The sequence below is a fragment of the Paramormyrops kingsleyae genome, chromosome 19 (assembly GCF_048594095.1).
Source record: "Paramormyrops kingsleyae isolate MSU_618 chromosome 19, PKINGS_0.4, whole genome shotgun sequence".
NCBI lineage: Eukaryota > Metazoa > Chordata > Actinopteri > Osteoglossiformes > Mormyridae > Paramormyrops > Paramormyrops kingsleyae.
The window spans coordinates 14,729,406-14,750,479 of record NC_132815.1 but is presented as its reverse complement, the minus strand read 5'-3'; the positions used below and the strand labels follow the sequence as shown (position 1 = coordinate 14,750,479).

At 45.6% G+C, this 21,074-nt stretch overlaps 1 protein-coding gene across 1 annotated transcript; it reads right to left on the bottom strand.

The window, feature by feature from the left end:
* Positions 1–654: 654 nt before the first annotated feature.
* On the bottom strand, positions 655–21,074 carry tgfb2 (transforming growth factor, beta 2). The gene is made up of 7 exons (XM_023826593.2): positions 19,848–21,074; positions 4,969–5,132; positions 4,244–4,376; positions 4,036–4,146; positions 3,765–3,924; positions 3,524–3,677; positions 655–3,025 (listed from the first exon to the last, which is right to left on the bottom strand). Exons 1-7 carry the CDS (start codon positions 20,263–20,265, stop codon positions 2,867–2,869), a joined length of 1,299 nt encoding a protein of 432 aa, XP_023682361.2. The 5' UTR covers positions 20,266–21,074; the 3' UTR covers positions 655–2,866.

The window sequence follows — 21,074 nt, the reverse complement described above, 5'->3', positions numbered from 1 at the left end:
TAGAGCTGCTGAGCCTTGTTTCACCATTTTGTTGAGATGCTCCTATGGTAACAGGTAAGCTAACATTTGGAATGAGGTGCTGTGTGGATGTATGGTGCTGTGCCTGTGATCAGGAGGTTGTTGGATCGAATCCCATGCTTAGCAGAGTGTTTTCGCCATTAAACCCTTGAGCAACTTTATACATCAGTTGCACATAAGAAATTAACTGCCTTACAGCACATTTATATTTATTCGTTATTCTCTTTTATGTCTAACTTGACATTTTTAAAGTCTCAGACAAATGCTATTTTCTTCCGTTGTGTCCTCTCATATTTTGAAATGACAATAAAGTTTGACTTGACTTGACTTACCCTCACTGGTCCTGGATAAATATGTCTGCTAAGCATATAAATGTAAACCATGAAATTCAAAACTGACCTCAAAATGTGTTTATCTGCTATATATTTACATTACAGAGCAAAGGGTTAACAGATATCTTTATTTTTGCCTTTATTTTTTTAAGATGAATGGCTTGAGTATAAGAGGACAATCAAGTCAGCCTTGGTATTCGTTCAGGTGTTTCAGGTGTGCCTGAAAGGACAGGGAGAAAAAAATCTTTATTTATTAAGGTTTGTTCTTTAAAACAGACATGCGAGTAAAAAAACAACAGTTCCATTGAAACTTAAATAATTTATTAATCACTACAGTATCATAGCAACAACTGTGTTACAATACATGGTAGCGTGTCAGCAAGAGCCTTGATATCAACAACAAGTGCACATGTGATCTGCCATGTCTGGTGTAACGCATCTAAGGTCGACATCCTTAGAAGAGCTTCTGAATGGTCACAGACATGGCGTTAGGGTCACACACACAGCATTGTTCCATTCAGGGGAAATAACCTCATCAAAACAACTTGAAGATAAAAAAGAAATGAAATCAGTGCAGTTATCTGAATGATTTCCCTCTGAATAATGACAGGATGAGGGGTTGCAAACTAAGGAATGCCTTGTTGAGCTGTAAAGACAGTGTCAATCAGTCCAATCTAGTCTCTTGGGTATCAGTCGTCAATAAATGACCATTGGCCTGTGTGAGTGTAAACTGTGATTCAGATACAGAACTGTCTCGGAACAAATTTAATCTGGATCTACATTTGAATTGGTATGTACTGTGTGAGGGAGAACAGAAGGAGGTGTGGGTATGACTCCCTATGTGAGGGAGTATGGAAGGAGGTGAATGCATGACTGCCTATGTGAGGGAGTATGGACGGAGGTGAAGGTGTGCCTCCCCGTATGAAGAAGTATGAAAGGAGGTGAGTGTATGATTCCCTGTGTGAGGGAGTATTCGAGGTGTGGGTGTGATTCCCTACGTGGAGGAGTATGCAAGGAGGAGAGGGTATGTCTCGCCATGTGAAGTAGTATGGAAGGAGGTCAGAGTATGACTCCCCATGTGAGGAAATATTAAGCAGGTGTGTATGACTCCCTGAATGAAGGAGTAAAGAAGGAGGTGAGAGTGTGTAGATATAACTCTTTCTTTGTCATTATGACTCAATACCTTTTTTTCTTTGTCTTTCTATACACATTTAGAACGGTTTGGGTTTTTGTAGTTGTGTCTCCTGTGAGTGTGTGTCTCCTGTGAGTGTGTGTCTCCTGCGTGTTTGTGTCTCCTGTGTGTGGGAGTGTCTTTCTGTGTGTGTGTGTCTCCTGTGAGTGTGTGTCTCCTGCGTGTTTGTGTCTCCTGTGTGTGGGAGTGTCTTTCTGTGTGTGTGTGTCTCCTGTGAGTGTGTGTCTCCTGCGTGTTTGTGTCTCCTGTGTGTGGGAGTGTCTTTCTGTGTGTGTGTGTCTCCTGTATGTAGTTGTGTCTCCTGTATGTAGTTGTGTCTCCTGTATGTAGTTGTGTCTCATGCGTGTGGCTGTGTCTCCTGTGAGTGTGTGTCTCCTGTGAGTGTGTGTCTCCTGCATGTGGTTGTGTCTCCTGTGAGTGTGTGTCTCCTGCGTGTTTGTGTCTCCTGTGTGTGGGAGTGTCTCCTGTGAGTGTGTGTCCCCTGCGTGTTTGTGTCTCCTGCGTGTGGTTGTGTCTCCTGTGAGTGTGTGTCTCCTGTGAGTGTGTGTCTCCTGTGTGTAGTTGTGTCTCTTGCATGTAGTTGTGTCTCCTGTGTGTGGTTGTGTCTTCTGTGTGTGTGTGTCTCCTGTGAGTGTGTGTCTCCTGTGAGTGTGTGTCTGCTGTGTGTTTGTGTCTCTTGCATGTAGTTGTGTCTCCTGTGTGTGTGTGTCTCCTGTGAGTGTGTGTCTCCTGTGAGTGTGTGTCTCCTGTGTGTTTGTGTCTCTTGCATGTAGTTGTGTCTCATGCGTGTGGTTGTGTCTCCTGTGTGTGTTTGTGTCTCCTGTGTATGTGTGTGTCTCCTGTGTGTTTGTGTCTCTTGCATGTAGTTGTGTCTCATGCGTGTGGTTGTGTCTCCTGTGTGTGGTTGTGTCTCCTGTGTATGTGTGTGTTTCGTATAAAGACTGATTAGCAAAGAAGACACTTTCCCATTCAGCCACGATCGCACTGGTTTTATAAAGGAAAAATCAGCACAACTAGATGAAACTGCACAAATTGTGGACAGCATCAAAAAAAAAAACAAGTGAAAGTACAAAAACTCAAAAGCAAAATGGTAACACTAGGAACTGGCGATATGGGGCGGATAAGCTCGCATCATTGTTTCTACTTATTTCACATATTGACACTTAAATACTCTTCCAGTGTTTACTCATCTCCAGATATGTTTACGTCCGATGGGTATGTGGATGACGTGCATGATGGGACTACCATCTGCGATTTGTATTGCTGCTTGATACTCAGTGTCCCGAGACTGTTTGACTGTGCGTGTGTGTGTGTGTGTCCATTCCTAGCTGCACTTGCAGGACTTCACAATCATGTTGGACAGCTGCTCAATCTTGGGGGTCTTGCCGATATAGTAGAGAATGGTGAGGGGCTCCAGGTCCTGGGACACACAACACGGTGATGCTGATGCCTCAGGATTGATGGTATTATATAGGCCCAAGACCTGTGGAGAAAGAAAACACTTAACATAACTCACTCCTCCACACTCCCCCACTCTGGCCCCTCCTCCACACTCCCTCACTCTGGCCCCTCCTCCACACTCCCTCACTCTGGTCCCTCCTCCACACTCCCTTACTCTGACCCCTCCTCCACACTCCCCCACTCTGGTCCCTCCTCCACACTCCCCCACTCTGGCCCCTCCTCCAGGTTCCCTCACTCTGGCCCCTCCTCCACACTCCCTCACTCTGACCCCTCCTCCACACTCCCCCACTCTGGTCCCTCCTCCAGGTTCCCTCACTCTGACCCCTCCTCCACACTCCCTCACTCTGGCCCCTCCTCCACACTCCCCCACTCTGGCCCCTCCTCCACACTCCCCCACTCTGGCCCCTCCTCCACACTCCCCCACTCTGGTCCCTCCTCCACACTCCCCCACTCTGGCCCCTCCTCCACACTCCCCCACTCCGGCCCCTGTTCCACACTCCCTCACTTCATGGCCTCTCACCTTGCTGTGCTGTGTGTCAGCGCTCCACAGGTAAGGACACGCACCAGCACAGAAGTTAGCGTTGTAACCTTTAGGCTCATGGATCCATTTCCAGCCCAGATCCCTCTTGAAATCGATATAGAGTGACCTCAAGCAGCAGTTATCCTGGACGTTCCTGTGGGGGGTCAGCCAGGCAAGGAGATCAGCATGACACACACAGAGAGGTCATGGGAAGGTCACACAGAGGTCACAGGAAGGTCACCTGGAGCAGTAGGCCGCATCCAGGGCACGCTTCTGCCGGTGGGCTTTGTGCTGTGACTCCAGCCGGTAGGATGGTAGCAGCATCAGCAGCAGGTGAGGACTGAGCCCGGTGTGACGGCGCCTCTTCTGGTCATCGCTGTGCTGGAAGCTGTCGTCGATACCTGCCGATTACACAGCACACGTGTAGTGTGGCCATGCGCGCCCATGCCATCCCATCAGCAGCACCGGCGGCAGACAGCAGGGTGTTCGCAGAGACGCCACATGGCCCCTACCTGCAAACCTGGCCTCCAGCTCCTCGCTTTTGTTGGGGTTTATAAAATTAACCGAAGAGACGAATGTGCAGCACGGGCAGTGCAGGCTGATCTTGAAGCCACTGTTTCTGTCTGAAAGGGAGGAGGAGTGTGTTAAACACGGGACGGCCTGGGAGAGACGGGAAAAGTGCTGCTCCAGTCCAGGCCCGGACCCCTGGTGCCCCCTCACCTCTGTGAAGCAGCCACTCGCTGACCGCCTCTGTCACATCGAAAGACAGCCATTCACCCTTGGCGTGCGTCTGCACCACCTTGCTGTCGATGTAGCGCTGTGTAGGGGATGTCAGGTCCTTGTGGACGAGAATCTGAAGCAAAATGACACATTTTCCTCTCAATTATTGGCCCCTGTGGGAAGAGCCCAATGGCCACGTGCTTGAGATGTTTTGGAATTTTCCAGGCTTATATCAGCATTATCACCGCACTGCAAATTTCCCTGGTTTCCATTGTTCTTTCACTCACACCATCTGCATCTCCACCCAAGATAATGCTACAGCCAGGCTAATACTAACAATCATCTCCAGCCATTGTGTCAAGCTGTGCCCGTACAGCAAACTAGCATTTTAGCTTCGCGAAGGTGACGATTATGTCACTGAGATCCGGCACTTTCCCTCCCGCTCTGCCTCACGTGGTGTTAATGTGCCTGGCCCGTTTAGTAAAATCCCATCACTTTGAAAGCACAGCTGTCATATACAGGAGTGAACAAGTGAGTGAATGAGTGAGTAAGTGCGAGTGAGTGGGATCCTCATTCATAGTAGATTGACCCCTCCGCTCCACTGACTCTCTGCCTGCTGCCTATCCCTTTCCTCAGAGTCCCTTTCCTAGCCCTGATTTCTATCTCAGAGGGTGTAGATGCTGTAAGGGGATCAGGGATGTAGATGCTGTAAAATGTGCGGTCACCTGGTAGAGCTCAATCCGCTGCTCCTGCACACGGGCCTTGGGGTTCTGCAGCCTAAAGAGGCGGAGTTCAGCCTTCACCAGGTTGGAGGCGTTCTTCTCCATTGAAGTCACGTCGAAGGTCAGGTGTCTGAAATACGGGCTGTAGTGTGTAGGAGAGATGACATCTGCAGAAGAACGGGAACACATCAGGTCGTCATGGTGCCACCTGTGATAGTGCCACCACTGAGTAAAACACACGGTACACACACTGACTGAAACATACAATACACACAGTGACTAAAACACACGGTACACACACTGACTGAAACATACAATACACACAGTGACTAAAACACACGGTACACACACTGACTGAAACATACAATACACACAGTGACTAAAACACACCGTACACACACTGACTGAAATGTGCAGTACACACAGAGACCAAAACACATGGTACACACAGTGACTTACACACACTGACTGAAATGTGCAGTACACACAGAGACCAAAACACATGGTACACACACTGACTGAAACATACAATACACACAGTGACTAAAACACACCGTACACACACTGACTGAAATGTGCAGTACACACAGAGACCAAAACACATGGTACACACACTGACTGAAACATACAATACACACAGTGACTAAAACACACGGTACACACACTGACTGAAACATACAATACACACAGTGACTAAAACACACCGTACACACACTGACTGAAATGTGCAGTACACACAGAGACCAAAACACATGGTACACACAGTGACTTACACACACTGACTGAAATGTGCAGTACACACAGAGACCAAAACACATGGTACACACACTGACTGAAACATACAATACACACAGTGACTAAAACACACCGTACACACACTGACTGAAACTCACCAACTGCAAAATGTGGTACACACAGTTTAAAGCATTACACACATTGAAAAATGCATTGACTGAAAAACGCATTCACTGAGGCACAAACTGACTGAAACACGCACTGACTGAAACACACACTGACTGAAACACACATTGACTGAAACACAGACTGACTAAAACATACACTGACTGAAACACGCATTGATTGAAACACGCACTGACTGAAACACACAGTACACACATTGACTGAAACACACACTGACTGAAACACGCACTAACTGAAACACCCAGTACACACATTGACTGGAAAAAGCATTAACTGAAACACGCACTGACTGAAACACATGGTATACACACTGACTGAAACACACACTGGCTGAAACACACACTGACTGAAGCACACATTAACTGAAACACGCACTGACTGAAGCATACACTGACTGAAACATGCATTGATTGAAACACGCACTGACTGAAACACACACTGGCTGAAACACACACCGACTGAAACACGCATTGACTCTGAAACACCCAGTACATACATTGACTGAAACAAGCATTGACTGAAACACGCACTGACTGAAACACCCAGTACACACACTGGTTGAAACACACACTGACTAAAACATGCACTGACTGAAACACGCTCTGACTGAAACACGCACTGACTGAAACACCCAGTGCACACACTGGCTGAAACACACACTGGCTGAAACACACACTGGCTGAAACATGCATTGACTGAAACACGCACTGACTGAAACATCCAGTACACACACTGGCTAAAACACACACTGACTGAAACACACATTGACTGAAACACACATTGACTGAAACACGCACTGACTGAAACACGCACTGACTGAAACACACAGTGCACACACTGACTGAAACACACACTGACTAAAACATCCAGTACACACACTGACTGAAACATGCATTAACTGAACCACACAGTCCCAAGGCTATAGCCCTGTCCAAAAATCAGAGGAATTCCATCCATCCATGGAAGAGTGGATCTTATCACCAGAACAGGTTCCAAGACAACCCAATGTGCTGGTGTCCTATTGTGGAAATGATGTGGCAGAGAACAGTTACCATAATCTGAACAGGCTTTTGTTTAGGGTTCAGGGTAGGGTTTTTAATATAATGTTATTATTTTTCCAAAAGTAGTTTTCAAAAAATGAAGGTATGTACAACATGGGCAAAATATCAGCTATGTTCAGCATAAAGGCCATTGAAAATGGGCAGTGTAACTGGAAACACATGATTTGAAGCTGGCAGGATTCTGAACTGCTTGATTTGTTCAACGTTTGATGCCGTTGAAACTTTTCTGACACTATACACCAAGAAAATGTGATTTCTGCTTTCTGTTAGGGTCACACTGAAGGAATCGGACATGGGTGGAAAAGTGAAAACAGGCTAAAATAACGTGGCAGAAATGACAGGCGGTTTACTAAACAAATCACATTTTCTTCAAGCCGCACTATGGCCTGACAGGCCAGGAACTGCACATACCTCAGTGACTGGCAGAAATAAAGAACACAAAAGCTCTCTATTCTGGTACACGGATAAAAGATGAACGTTATTCTGTCCAAAGCCTGGCAAAACCATGTGATACATAACAGCGTGAGCTAGCCATGGCGTTGGCTTGCCTTCCAAAAGGACATTTTTTCTCTATCGAAAATCAAACATTAAAAGTAAAATGCTAAAAAACACATTTGATTCATCCCAAGGCTTAATTGGCTCGTCTGAACTATCCGATGACAAACTGAGGAGAGAACATGAGCAAGCTGACCTGCTTCAGGCCATGAATGAAGCAGAAAAGCTCTTCAGGTTTTGGAAAGTGAGGCACAGGTTGAGAGACATCAAAGGTGGAGGTTCGGAAGAATAAAAGCAAAGAAGCTCACTGAATGAACCAGGTCTGGTTCACTGTACTATTTAACATCCATATTCATCTGTTGTAAGCAGCTGCTTAGGACAAAGTCACCTGCTGTGTAATATTTTGTAAACAGTATGTGAAGCAGCAGTCCACACACAGGTAATATGTCACACACAGGCAGAGAGAAAGCAAGTTCAGAAGAACTCAGAGGTGTGAAGGTAACCCTGACCCACTCTCTCTGCTGTCCTCTGCTGTGAGAGGATGAAAACTACTATGAAGGGACACAGGTCCAGACAGGGGGGCAGACAGAATGGGGAGACAAATTGTATAGGCCTGTGGTGGACAGACAAAACAGGGTGACATACAGGACAGGCCTGTGGTGGACTGACAGAATGGTAGGGCAAAGAGGGCAGGCCTGTGGTGGACTGACAGAATGGTAGGGCAAAGAGGGCAGGCCTGTGGTGGACTGACAGAATGGTAGGGCAAAGAGGGCAGGCCTGTGGTGGACTGACAGAATGGTAGGGCAAAGAGGGCAGGCCTGTGGTGGACTGACAGAATGGTAGGGCAAAGAGGGCAGGCCTGTGGTGGACTGACAGAATGGTAGGGCAAAGAGGGCAGGCCTGTGGTGGACTGACAGAATGGTAGGGCAAAGAGGGCAGGCCTGTGGTGGACTGACAGAATGGTAGGGCAAAGAGGGCAGGCCTGTGGTGGACTGACAGAACAGGGGCACAGAATAGTCAGGCCACTGGAGGACAGATAGAATGGGAGACAGACAGGCCGGTCTTGTGGTGGACAGACAGAATGGTGGGCAGACAGGACAGGCCTGTGATGGACAGACAGAATTAGCAAGAGTGGTGACTACTCAGGACTGATGAATACTTGGGACTAGTTATAACAAAATCAACATTAAAAGTCAGCTATAGCGATGACCACTTATGGTCCTAGAGAGTGACCGTTCTCTCTCAGACTGTCTGCTTTATACCACAGGGCCCTTCCTGTTCTGCAAGGAAGCTCATGGCAGGACAATCAGGGGCCTGAGAGGGGTGACATCAGAATTTGGAAAAGGACGTTGCAGAGCTGGAAATGGACAAGTAGTGCGTGCGGAGAAGCCAGACGCCATCCCGCCTCCAGGGGCATGATTCACAGCAGGGGGGAAGAGAGCAACTCAGATAAGATCACACCAATCACGGCCACTTGGGTGAAGCCATGAGAAATGAGAGAAGAGACAGGCAGCGGAGAGGCCCTCGGGCTGGAAGCCCGGAAGAGAGCCCCTCCCCCTTGGCGGAGCGTGATGAGGGCACCCACCGCGGTGCCTCTAACGGCAAAGCCATTTCAAATGTCAGGGGAAAAGAGGTTCAAGCAAGAGAAACACAGCTGTGCGGCTTTTCGGAAAAAAAGGAACGTCCAAGTGTCTCAAAAGCTTCACGAGTGAGACTCGCAAAAAAAACACTGTTTAGGTGCAAAAGTTTAATAGACAAGAATTAAAATGAGACATAAATGCCACGTATATATTCTGTGTCATGCATTCGCTCTGCATGGTACAGAACTAGGAGCTGTGTGTCTGTACAGTCATAGTGTAGCTCTAGAGTCTTACGTCAAGGTGTACTTATGTGGCTGCTCTTTAAAGATCCTAATTAAAGATGCTGTCCTTATGGCCTAACTGAGCATGATGCTCTTTTGCACTAATTAAATGACAAACAGTCTCTCCCTCCCACATTCTACTCATTTCACTTTTTGTAGTATTTGACAGCTTACAGATTGATGATATAGTTAGATAATTATACAGTATGAGAAACGGGACTAGAGACAAGGGGGCGTATTTAAAGATGACAATATCTCAAATGGTGTAATTGCCCTTCATCATTCGTAACAAAAAGCGAACAGAAACGAGACATTTTTCAGGCAGCCAGGAAGTACGTGACCTACTTTAGCACATCTCTGACTGCTCCCAAATTCCCAGAGGTGTGACTGTCTCTTTCACACACCCCGGTGTGGAACGGCCGTCTCAGCGTGGCCAAAAAATCCAGGCTTCGCCCGCTTATGAGAAAGCCATTTCACAGCGGGTTTGTTTACCTTCACGACACAGTATCTGAGCGTGGAAAGAAGTTTCTGGAAAGGGAGTTCAGAAGCAGAGCGTGGCAGGTCCGTCGTTCCTCCAGGAGCCACAGAGGAGATCACTGTGCTCCCGGTACTCCATGGGGGTGGGGGCAAAATACTGAATGACACAAACTCTTTTTCTGTATGACTTCCTACACGTAACAGCACACAGCCCTCAACCACGGTGTGCACCACATGAAGACTGGCCAGGGGTGGACCACAACCACACAGAGGCAAAGGATACGCCTCATAAAATTCCCAGGAATTATTTGATTCCGTCCAACTTAGCGGAGGATATTCTACAGATAAGCTCTGATCTGTGAGCGACTGAGGAGAAGCTTTCCGGTGTAGATTTAGGATTGTGATAATTATGTTTTGGTTCAGTTAAAAACAATAATGAAAAATGATAGCAGTAATAACAATAACATTTAAGGGTGTTTGGCAAATCCTGTTTTTTAAAACATTTTGTTTTAAATAACATGAGGTATTACTGGTAATAAAAGCCTGTGGTTCTATGTGTGTGTATGAATGTGTCTGTGTGTGCATGCCTGTGAGTGTGTGTGACTGTGTGGAGGTCTGTGTGTGTGTGTGTGTCTCTCTGTGTCTGTGTGCAGGGCAGGAGTGGGTACAGGACAGGAGCAGATGTGGGACCTGGTACAGGGCAGGAGAAGATACAGGACAGGAGCAGGTCTGGGAGCAGGTACAGGTCAGGAGTGGATGTGGGAGCAGGTACAGGCCAGGAGCAGGTCTGGGAGCAGGTACAGGTCAGCAGTGGGTGTTGGAACAGGTGCAGAGCAGGACTGAATAAAGGGCAGGAATGGGTGTGGGAGCAGACACAGAGCGGGAATGGGCGTGGGAATGGGTACAGGGCAGGAGTGGTCTGGGAAGGGGGTACAGGATAGGAGCTAGGAGCACACGTGGGAATAGGTACAGGGAAGAATTAGGTACAGGACAGGAACAGGAGTGGGAGCGAATATAAGGCAGAAGCAGGTACTGAGCAGAAGTGGATGTGAGAAATGGTACAGGGGAAGGAGTGGGTACAGGGCAGGAGCAGGAACAGGGCAGGAGTGGGTACAGGGCAGGAGCAGGAACAGGACAGGAGTGGGTACAGGGCAGGAGCAGGAACAGGGCAGGAGTGGGTACAGAGCAGGAGCAGGAACAGGGCAGGAGTGGGTACAGGGCAGGAGCAGGAACAGGGCAGGAGTGGGTACAGGGCAGAAGTGGGAACGGGCAGGAATGGGTACAGGGCAGAAGTGGGAACGGGCAGGAGTGGGTACAGGGCAGGAGTGGGTACTGGATGGGAGTATGTGCAGGAGTGGGAAGAGGGTAGAATTGGGTACAGGACAGGAACAGGCATGGGAGTGGGTATAAGGCAGTAGCAGATACTGGGCAGAAGCGAGTATGAGAGCAGGTAGAGAGCAGGAGCGGAAAAGCTCTGGAGCGGGTACAGGGCAGGAGCAGGCATGGGAGTAGGAGAGGCACTGAGGTATCTGGAGCTCCTCTCTCCCATTGCAGGATGCTCCACCCCTCTGCTCACCTGCCAGTAGCAAACTGAAAAGAACTCTGCACATAATCCCTGAGATCTAAAAATATCATGCGGTCCATGAAGGGCTGTCAGTCTCTGCCGGCCTCCTTCCCAGCAACAGGCATCCACACAATAAAAGGACGGGGGGCGGGATCCCCACACAACCGCTATTCCTGGCCATTACTGTGTGTCCATGAGAAGCCAGGAAAGCACGAAGAGGGAGAAGGCAGCACCATGTGAGAGGAGAACCTGGGAGGAACCCTGAAGGACAGTGGACATGTGATGTGTGTACCTAGCTGGTATTGAGAACATCTGGCACCTTTGCCACTGCATTTTATCTCACACTGCGCTTTTCCACCGTACCAAGTACCGAACTTTTGGTACTCTCGCTTTTTCATTGATTTCCAGTTTGAGTACCAGTACCAAAAGTGGCAAACCAGCTGGGGTACTTCTTTGGTACTTCAGTACTTTGGAGTGGGACTTGAAACGCTTTCTTTCTCGATTGGTTATGCAAATAGCCTGCCTCTGAGACACAATACAAACGCCGCCTTGAAAACAACAATAACGGAAGTATAAAAAAAACTGTGATCTGGTTGGAAGAATAGATACAACAAAAAGATCAGGATGAATTTGTTTAATGTACTATGGTGTGTTTAAATATACTAGGATCCTAGCGATGTAATATTGCTGTAAATATAGTGATGTCATTTTGTTGAGATAAATATTGGGGTATTTATAAAACAAAAAAAGGAGTTCATAAATTTGTTACAAACCCATCTATGAGTGATTTAAACAGCAAGGATGAAAATGATTATGAAAATCTTCATAATCAGCAGCGAAAGTAAATTTTATACTGATTTTTAAACATATATTAGATAATCTATAAAAGGAATAGTAGTTAAAATTGCAAAGCTTGCTTAGTTTTATTTTCTATGACAGAGTAACAGAGTAAAAATATTTTTTTGTGAAACTTAACCCTAACCCTAATGTCCTTACAGGATTTAAAGTAAGAAAAAGCCTGATTTTTATATAGCTGACTAGCGATGTAAGAGTTGCATGTGCATAATGTGCAATGTTGGTATTAATATTGCACACTGTCCAGCCCTATAAGATATTACAGTAATTTTTGAATTCAGTACAAAATACCCTGCCTCACGTTGCGAAGTCATTCGGCACTGGTACCAGTTTTTATGCTGGTGGAAAACCAACACCTTGAAGTACCGTACTTTTGATACTTTGAGAAAGTACCAAAAGTATGGTCCCTGGTGCATTTTATGAGGGCCATTCAGAGTGCCAGGCAGGGCACCAGGAGAGATTTCCAGATTGCAGTTTGCCCTGAGTTCCCATACTGATAGAAAATACCACATAAGATAGTAAAGCAACCAGACAATAGGCTTAAAGATATAGAAAACAGGACGCATGGAGCGGAGTATTGTGGGAAAATCAAGGAGTATTACGGTACGCAGAGGAGTACTGGAGGAGGAGCCGTAAAAGACGAGTCCTGAACACACAAGCTGGGCAGGGCCATAGCCCTGCAGCTTTTCGAAGGCATACTTAGTGGAGCACCGATATGGAAATCTAATATTCCCAATTCCAATTACCAAAACTGATAATCGGCTAACCTCTGATCTCCACAGACCTGCAGGGAAATTGATGTCAGTGTCATTACTTCTTAAGATCTCATGAACGTGTCTTGCAGCCGTATCATATAATTAGGCAGTGAGATATCAGGGAAGTTCCTCTAATTTTTAATATTGACTGAAGTCTAAATATTGGCCAGCAATATTGGCCAAGACTGACAGATCGAGTGGACAGGCTTTTGGCCCCAGCCGGGGTGGATCCAGTGGTCGTGGTGCATGTTGGCACCAATGACATAGGAAAGGGCAGAAGGGCTGTTCTGCAAGATAAATTTATAGAAGTCGCGGATAAGCTTAGAAGCAGAACATCCACGGTGGTATTCTCTGGAATACTTCCCGTGCCACGTGCAAGTCAGGCAAAATTAGCTGAGATAAGGGGATTAAATGCGTGGCTAAAATGGTGGTGTAGGAAAGAGGGGTTCAGGTTTATGGGGCACTGGAAGACCTTCTGGAACAGGTGGGACCTGTTCAAGCCGGACGGGTTGCATCTGAACCATAGGGGAACCAGTGTATTGGGGAGGCGTATGTGCAGAATAGTTGAGGAATGTTTAAACTAGGGACTGGGGGGGCAGGGAGGTCAGTTATAAATTTATGTGGGGAGAGACGGAAAGCCCAAATAAATATTAAAAGTAGACAATGTAAAAGGCCTACCATTAGTGGTCTGTATTTGAATGCTAGGAGTATTAGAAACAAAATTAATGACTTAGAGGCTTTAATTTCTTCAGACAATTACGACATTATAGGAATAACTGAGACATGGATGAGTGACAATGATGGTGATGAATATAATATGGATGGTTATACGTTGTTCCGTAGAGACCGGATAGGCAAGAAGGGAGGTGGTGTTGCAGTATACGTAAAAGAAAACTTGCAGGCAAGGGAACTCACTGATAAAAATAAAAATTCAGAAGCTGTATGGATCAAACTTGATGCTAAAGATTCAAATGGCCTAATTGTCGGGGTTTGTTATAGGGCACCTAATGTAGCTGTAGAGGAAAGCAGAATATTATATGATGATATCAGGATTATGAGTAATAAAAATGATGTGGTGGTTATGGGTGATTTTAATTTACCTGGGATACAGTGGGACACAGTCTCTGGCTCTTCTGTAAATGAACTTGAGATGGTGGAATTAGTACAGGATTGTTTTTTTACTCAGTTTGTTAATACTCCTACCAGGGGAGAAGCCCTTCTTGATCTCGTTTTTTGTAATAACCAGGATAGGATTGGAAAATTAGAGGTTTTAGACCCATTGTACGGTAGTGATCATAACATGGTTAAATTCGAGGTTAATTTTAGTGTCCGAAGAGCAAAGTCTAAATTAAAAGTATACAATGTTAGGAAGGCTAACTTTAATGGTATGAGACGGAAATTAGAAACTGTAAACTGGACAGAGTTAAATAGCAAAACAGTTGAAGAGGCATGGGAATTTTTCAAAAGCACATTGTTGCAAGTGCAAGAGGACTTCATACCTGTTTCCAGCAAAGCTAAATCTAGGAAACGACAACCAAGGTGGTTTACTAAGGAAATTAAGAATAAAGTCAGGAGGAAAAGGGCTCTGTTCCACAACTGGAAAATAACTAATGATTTCAAAATCAAGCAGGAGTATCTAAGTCTACAGGCAGAGTTAAAAAATGACATTAGGCTATCAAAGAGGGATGTAGAAAGAAAAATTGCATTGGAGGCTAAGCATGACAGTAAAGGTTTCTTCCAATATTTTAACTCTAAGAGAGCACTAAAAGCCGAAATCACTAATTTGCAGGATAGTAAGGGCCTTATAATTGATAACGAAATTGATATGGTAAACGAGTTTAATGATTATTTTTCAAGGGTGTTCACAATAGAGAACACAAGTAATTTACCACCAATTAATACGAATACAGCATCGTCTATGACCAATATATGTATAACTGAGGTTGATGTGATACTAAGCCTAGCTAAACTCAAAATAAATAAATCGCAGGGGCCTGATGGCATCTTACCTTTAGTCTTGAAAGAGATGAGGGATATTATTAGCCAACCTTTGACTTTAATATTCCAGAAATCGTTATCTGCGGGTGTGGTACCATCAGATTGGAAGCATGCTAATATAACACCCATATTCAAAAAAGGGGATAGAAGTAATCCAGCAAACTATAGGCCAATCAGTTTAACTAGCATTACTGGAAAAATAATGGAAGCTATAATTCAAGTGAAAATGGTAGATTACCTAGATGCAAATAACATTATAAAGGATAGCCAACATGGATTTAGGAGAGGTAGATCCTGCTTAACGAATCTGCTTGAGTTCTTTGAGGAAGCTACAAGTGAAATTGATCACAAAAAGGCCTATGATGTGATTTACTTAGATTTCCAGAAAGCCTTTGATGTTGTCCCCCACAAACGGCTCTTGTTAAAGCTTAAAGCTGCAGGAATTTTAGGAACTGTGGCAGCTTGGATCAAAAACTGGCTAACTGATAGGAAGCAGCGAGTAGTTATTAGAGGCACTATGTCACAGTGGGCCTCCGTTTATAGTGGGGTACCGCAGGGTTCAATTTTAGGACCACTATTGTTCCTAATTTACATTAATGATATTGACACGAATACATACAGTAAACTGGTTAAATTTGCAGACGACACTAAGGTGGGCGGGGTAGCAGATACTAATCAAGCAGCAGAGAGGCTTCAACGGGATCTGGATTTAATTAGCGAATGGGCTGATACTTGGCAGATGAAATTTAACACAGATAAATGTAAGGTAATCCATGCAGGGAGCAGAAATATACAGTACAGATATTTTATGGGTTCCACTGAAATAAAGGTAGCTGATTACGAGAAAGATCTCGGTATGTATGTTGATGCTTCCATGTCCCACTCTCGCCAATGTGGGGAAGCAATAAAAAAGGCGAACAGAATGTTGGGTTATATCTCTAGATGTGTGGAGTTTAAGTCAAGGGAGGTGATGTTACACTTATATAATTCCTTGGTAAGACCCCACCTAGAATACTGTGTGCAGGTTTGGTCACCATACCTCAAGAAGGACATTGCTGCCTTAGAAAAGGTGCAACGAAGAGCTACGAGAATGATTCCTGGTCTTAGAGGAATGTCTTACGAGGAGAGGTTAGCGGAACTGAATCTGTTCAGCCTTGAGCAAAGGAGACTAAGGGGGGATATGATTCAGGTCTATAAGATTCTAACGGGTCTGGATGCTGTTCAGCCAAATGACTATTTCAATATTAGTCTAAATACTAGAACTCGTGGCCATAAGTGGAAATTAGCGGGAGAACATTTTAAAACAAATTTGAGGAAGCACTTCTTTACACAGCGTGTAGTCAGAGTATGGAATAGTCTTCCTGCTATTGTAGTGGAAGCTAAAACCATGGGTTCCTTTAAATCGGAGCTAGATAAGATTTTAACAACTCTGAGATATTAGCTAAGTTCTCCCCAAACGAGCTTGATGGGCCGAATGGCCTCCTCTCGTTTGTAAATTTCTTATGTTCTTATGTTCTTATGACACATTGGCCCGATGCTGATGTATTGACTTTTAATGAACATCAGCCAATATTGATATGTTAACTGATACACAGTGCATCTTGGAGTATACTGGCATCGCCGCCATGAGGATCCGTCTTTGAGTAACTCTGGGTGACCTCTCACTGTTAGAAAAAGCTGTGAATTTAAATCTAACAAACAAACAGCACCAATATGAGTGGCAGACTGTGGTGGAAATTTCAGGCCCAGAAAGTAAATGATTTTGTTTCAACCAACCAATTGAGCATAAAGAGTCACACTCACAGAGTACTCAGCCTGGATTTTTACTTTGTGATCCTGAAATTTCTACCTCTGGGTGTGCAGAGAATTCCAGGACCCTAGGGTCTGTTTTGTGGGGATGAGTCCTTCTAAACAGCCTTTCTGGATGTTTCTCTGACATTGAGGCTTTTAGAACCCACTGATCTTACCTCATGGTAATAATGTTGCCGCAAGACAAAAGTTTGATAGGACACAGACACATTCACATTCATCAGCCTCTACAGCACTATCACACAAACAGTGGTGCTGACTTGCTTTCCTACATACATGAATATTTGTAATAATAAAGACTCATCTATGAACAAATTAACAATATATAATACAGACATATGGCATGTGAGCTGCAAAAAACCACAGGCCCTGACGATCATTCACCCTAATGTGTGGCTTTTTAATGACAGCTAGACTCATTTGAACAAACCACCTTCAACATCCAATCATTTACCCTCTGAATACTTATTCTGTGTGAGACTGCAGTTCCACCATAAACACTTCACAAAATGCACATTGTGTGTGTGCATACTGGGTAAGGCTGCGCAAATGTGAATGTGTACAGGGGCCCAGTTCCAACAGATCCTGTAATTTTTGTGAGTCCGTTAGGAGTGTGAAGGTTGACTTGTGATTCATTCAGTAGATCAGTAAGTGTGTTTAAGAGAAAACGAGTATGTGTGTGTCTTTTGAGGGAGTGGAAAGGGAGAGTTCTGGAACTCTGCACAGCAAACTTACTGTGTCACACAGCGATCCTGATTATACAAACACCATATACAGTACTCCACACACCATGCATTATTACTAATGCTGATGTCCAGGAGAGCTTTGCAGAGAAGTACAGATTACAAAAACGTTCTGAAATTGAATGCCTGAAATAGAAAATGAAGTACAGACAGTGAAAACGCTTTTACATCAGAGGACTGGGACTGAGGTGAGGACACGTGTGAAAATGAAGTACAGACAGAGAAAACACTTTTACGGCAGAGGACCGGGACTGAGGCGAGGACACGTGTGAAAATGAAGTACAGACAGAGAAAATGCTCTTATATTAGAGGGCTGGAATTGAGGTGAGGGTACATATGAAAATGAGGTACAGACAGTGAAAAAGCTCTTGCATCACATATGAAAATGAAGGTCTGGTGCAGACTAGACTATTTTCACAGACTCCAGGAATCTGCTGCTTTTAACAGACGTGGGTCTGACTGTGCTATGCTACACTGCCCAGTCTGTCTGCTTCGCTCAGCGAACCTTTGCTCTCTTAACACAATGCTGGGCGCGCTTGCAGGGGGGAAATGAGGGTTCAAGTAAGGTAATGAGAACGTATCTGAGGCCCCGTAGTGGTGTGGCTGGGTGGAAGCCACACGACACATTCGTTAAAGCTCTGTCTGCGTGCTCCTCACAAATCCTGAAGCTCAGGATACAGTTGGCATGTGCTGCTCAACTGGAACACAGACAGACAGACAGAGAGACGACATCAGAATGAACGCACTTCCACATTGAGTCCTTCTTCCCCCGGAGGCTGAGGCACCAGGGGCATCTGGGCGACTCTGACTGTTGACACAGTGGTATTTATGCCCGTAAACGTCTTCCTGTCTGCTGCTGGCGCAGATCCCAACACCATTCGCGTTCAGCGTATTTGCAGAACAGCCAAGGCCAAGGATAATATTTAAGGTAAAAAATATCTCGGGTATGAAATGTCTCTCCACTTATTTCCCTCCATTCTGTGCACTTTTGCATTTGATCTGGATTAAGGCATAAATTCAGAAGTATACATATTTTAAGTAATAAGTTAGAAATGTTAACATGCACGTATGAAATTAGAAACCCCATCTGAAGCTGTCCTTTCTTTTGACTTGTTTATGTTCCAGGTTGGAATAAGAGAAATCCCTACCCGGACTCTGGGCGCGTGTTCTGCGCCACTTTAAAAGGGGTCTTTGCAGTGTAGGTGCCTTCCGGACACACCGCCTCCGGATATTAAACTGCCCATACTGTCTCTTTCATTTCCTCGCTACTGAATGAATCACCGGCAAAATGAATTTCATAGTCATGACCGCAGTCGATGCCGACCTGTCCTCTGAGGTGCGGTTTACATACTGCCCGGCCCCCTCGATACGCACAACTACGGAATGCAGGCGCTTAAACTCCACATCAATACAACGCAGTTACTTTGCCTCAGTGTTTCTCTAGGTTTTTCCTCACACGTCTCCCAAGGTGAGACATTCAGGCCAGAAAGAACTGCAGCCACTTTAAACTGGACTGAAACACAAACAGCCCCACGTGTGTGCATGTGTGAGTGTATACAGTGCCGTAGGGACAGGACAGGCAAGGCAGGCAATGGTCTGGGGCCCCGAGCTGGGAGGGGCCCCTGAGCTGGGCCGATTACACTGTATATTGCAATGACAATTCTGCTTTATTTGCGTAATCAGTTTTTCACAATAAAGTGAAAATAAAGGAATTGTGTTTATTAAATTCTCTGTTGATATTATTAATTCAGACTTTACGCTAAATAATGGCTATAAATTTTATCATGCCAGGTGGGATGCGATGGAGGGCCCCATGGAGGTCTTGCCTAGCCCCCCCTAGTGTTCCCAGAATCCCCTCTGCGTGTCTGTGCACCTGTGTGAGTGTGTACATGTGTCTGTCAGTGTGTGTGTGACCGCATGGGTGTGCATGTGTTTGTCTGACTGAGTTTATGTATGTGTGTGTATGTGCCTGTGTAAATGTCTATGTTTATGTGAACGCATGCATGTATGTGAATGCGTGTATGTGTGGGTTTGCGTGCAGGTATATGTGCGTACAACTGCTTGAATGTGTATTTTCTTTGTGTGTATATGTGTATGTGTGTATGTATGTTTGGTTGTGTACGTGTGTGCCTGTAAGTGAGCATGTGCCTTTTTGAGTGAGTATGGCATCGGTACACAGAACCAATAAACATAATTAAGTCCCCCGATAAAGTGACTTGAGCCAAATGAGCTCTAAACGCCGCGGGTAAGTCACATATTGACACACTCACAAACACACACACAGGCGATACAACAGCACGCGAAACTGTACAAAATAAAGGGTGTAATATAAGAGGGGCTCACTTTCAGAAGGGAAGAAGGGCTGCATGTCGATCTTATGCACCTCCTTGGCGTAATACTCCTCGTCGCTGCGCTGGCGCTCGCACGTCGCCGCCCTCTCGTTGGCTTTCTCCTGCAGCAGGTCTCTGGTACTGTTGTAGATGGCGATGATGTCCCGGGACACTTCCCCGGGTTCAGGATACTGCTCCGGGGGGCTGCTCAGCTTCAGCTTGCTGAGGATCTGGCCGCGGATCGCCTCGATGCGCTTCTTCATGAACTGATCCATGTCCAGCGTGCTACAAGTGGACAGACTGAGGGCCACCGTGAGCAGATCCAGGGTCAGCAAGAGACTGAGAAGGTAGCAGTTCATGTTTAGAAGGAGTACCGTGAAACACCGTCTGGAGGAAAACAACTGCGATCGCTGAGCGCAAAAAGCGAACATAGATAATTTATGGCTATATATATTATTTCTACACGCAAATACGTAAAAAGCCCACACGACTTTGACAGTATCGTATTCTAAATTACATTATTTGGATAAACTTGAGATACATTTAGCATTTCTATACTGTTTTGTAGCAATGAATAAATCTGTAACTGAAATGAGATTAAAAACTGAAAGCCATTAAAGTGAAATGTCAAAACTCCGTTATCCAAACAGAAGAAAAAATCCAGCTGATTGCAATTCCTCTCGTCCAGTAATATTAAAAACATAGAATTTTAAAAAAACAACAAGCAGTAGTTCAGAAAGTCTCCTCGGAAAAGGCAGACAACCGATGGAGAGCGAGCTACGGCCAGCCCTGGGGGTTTACACAGCCTGCGGGTCAGCGCACACCTCCGGCGCATCGGAGTAGCGCACTCCCTGCCAGGCGTCCCCTTACTCTGCTTTGTGCTGTCAGAGCCCTACCCTAAGCTGGCACGGAGCCGCATCACCTCCCCGAAAATACGGGACTTGTCAGACAAAAAGCGAATGCAGCGCAGTTACGCACAGGCATTTAACTCCGTGCCCCGGGAGGAGCCGATCTGCCCCCCCCCCCTTCACCAGCTGCTTTCCACCTTCCCCGCTGGCGCAAGATACCCCCAAGCTCTCAGTCCTCTGGAAGAGACCGGTGCCAGCAGATAAAACACGCAAAAAGCCAGGGATCAGCGCAGGTTTATAAGGCACAGGGCAGACCACGTGTTGCGCTCCTCGGGGTGGTGGACCAGACGGGTACTTCTGCTCCGGTTACTCTGCACTTTATTATAAATAGC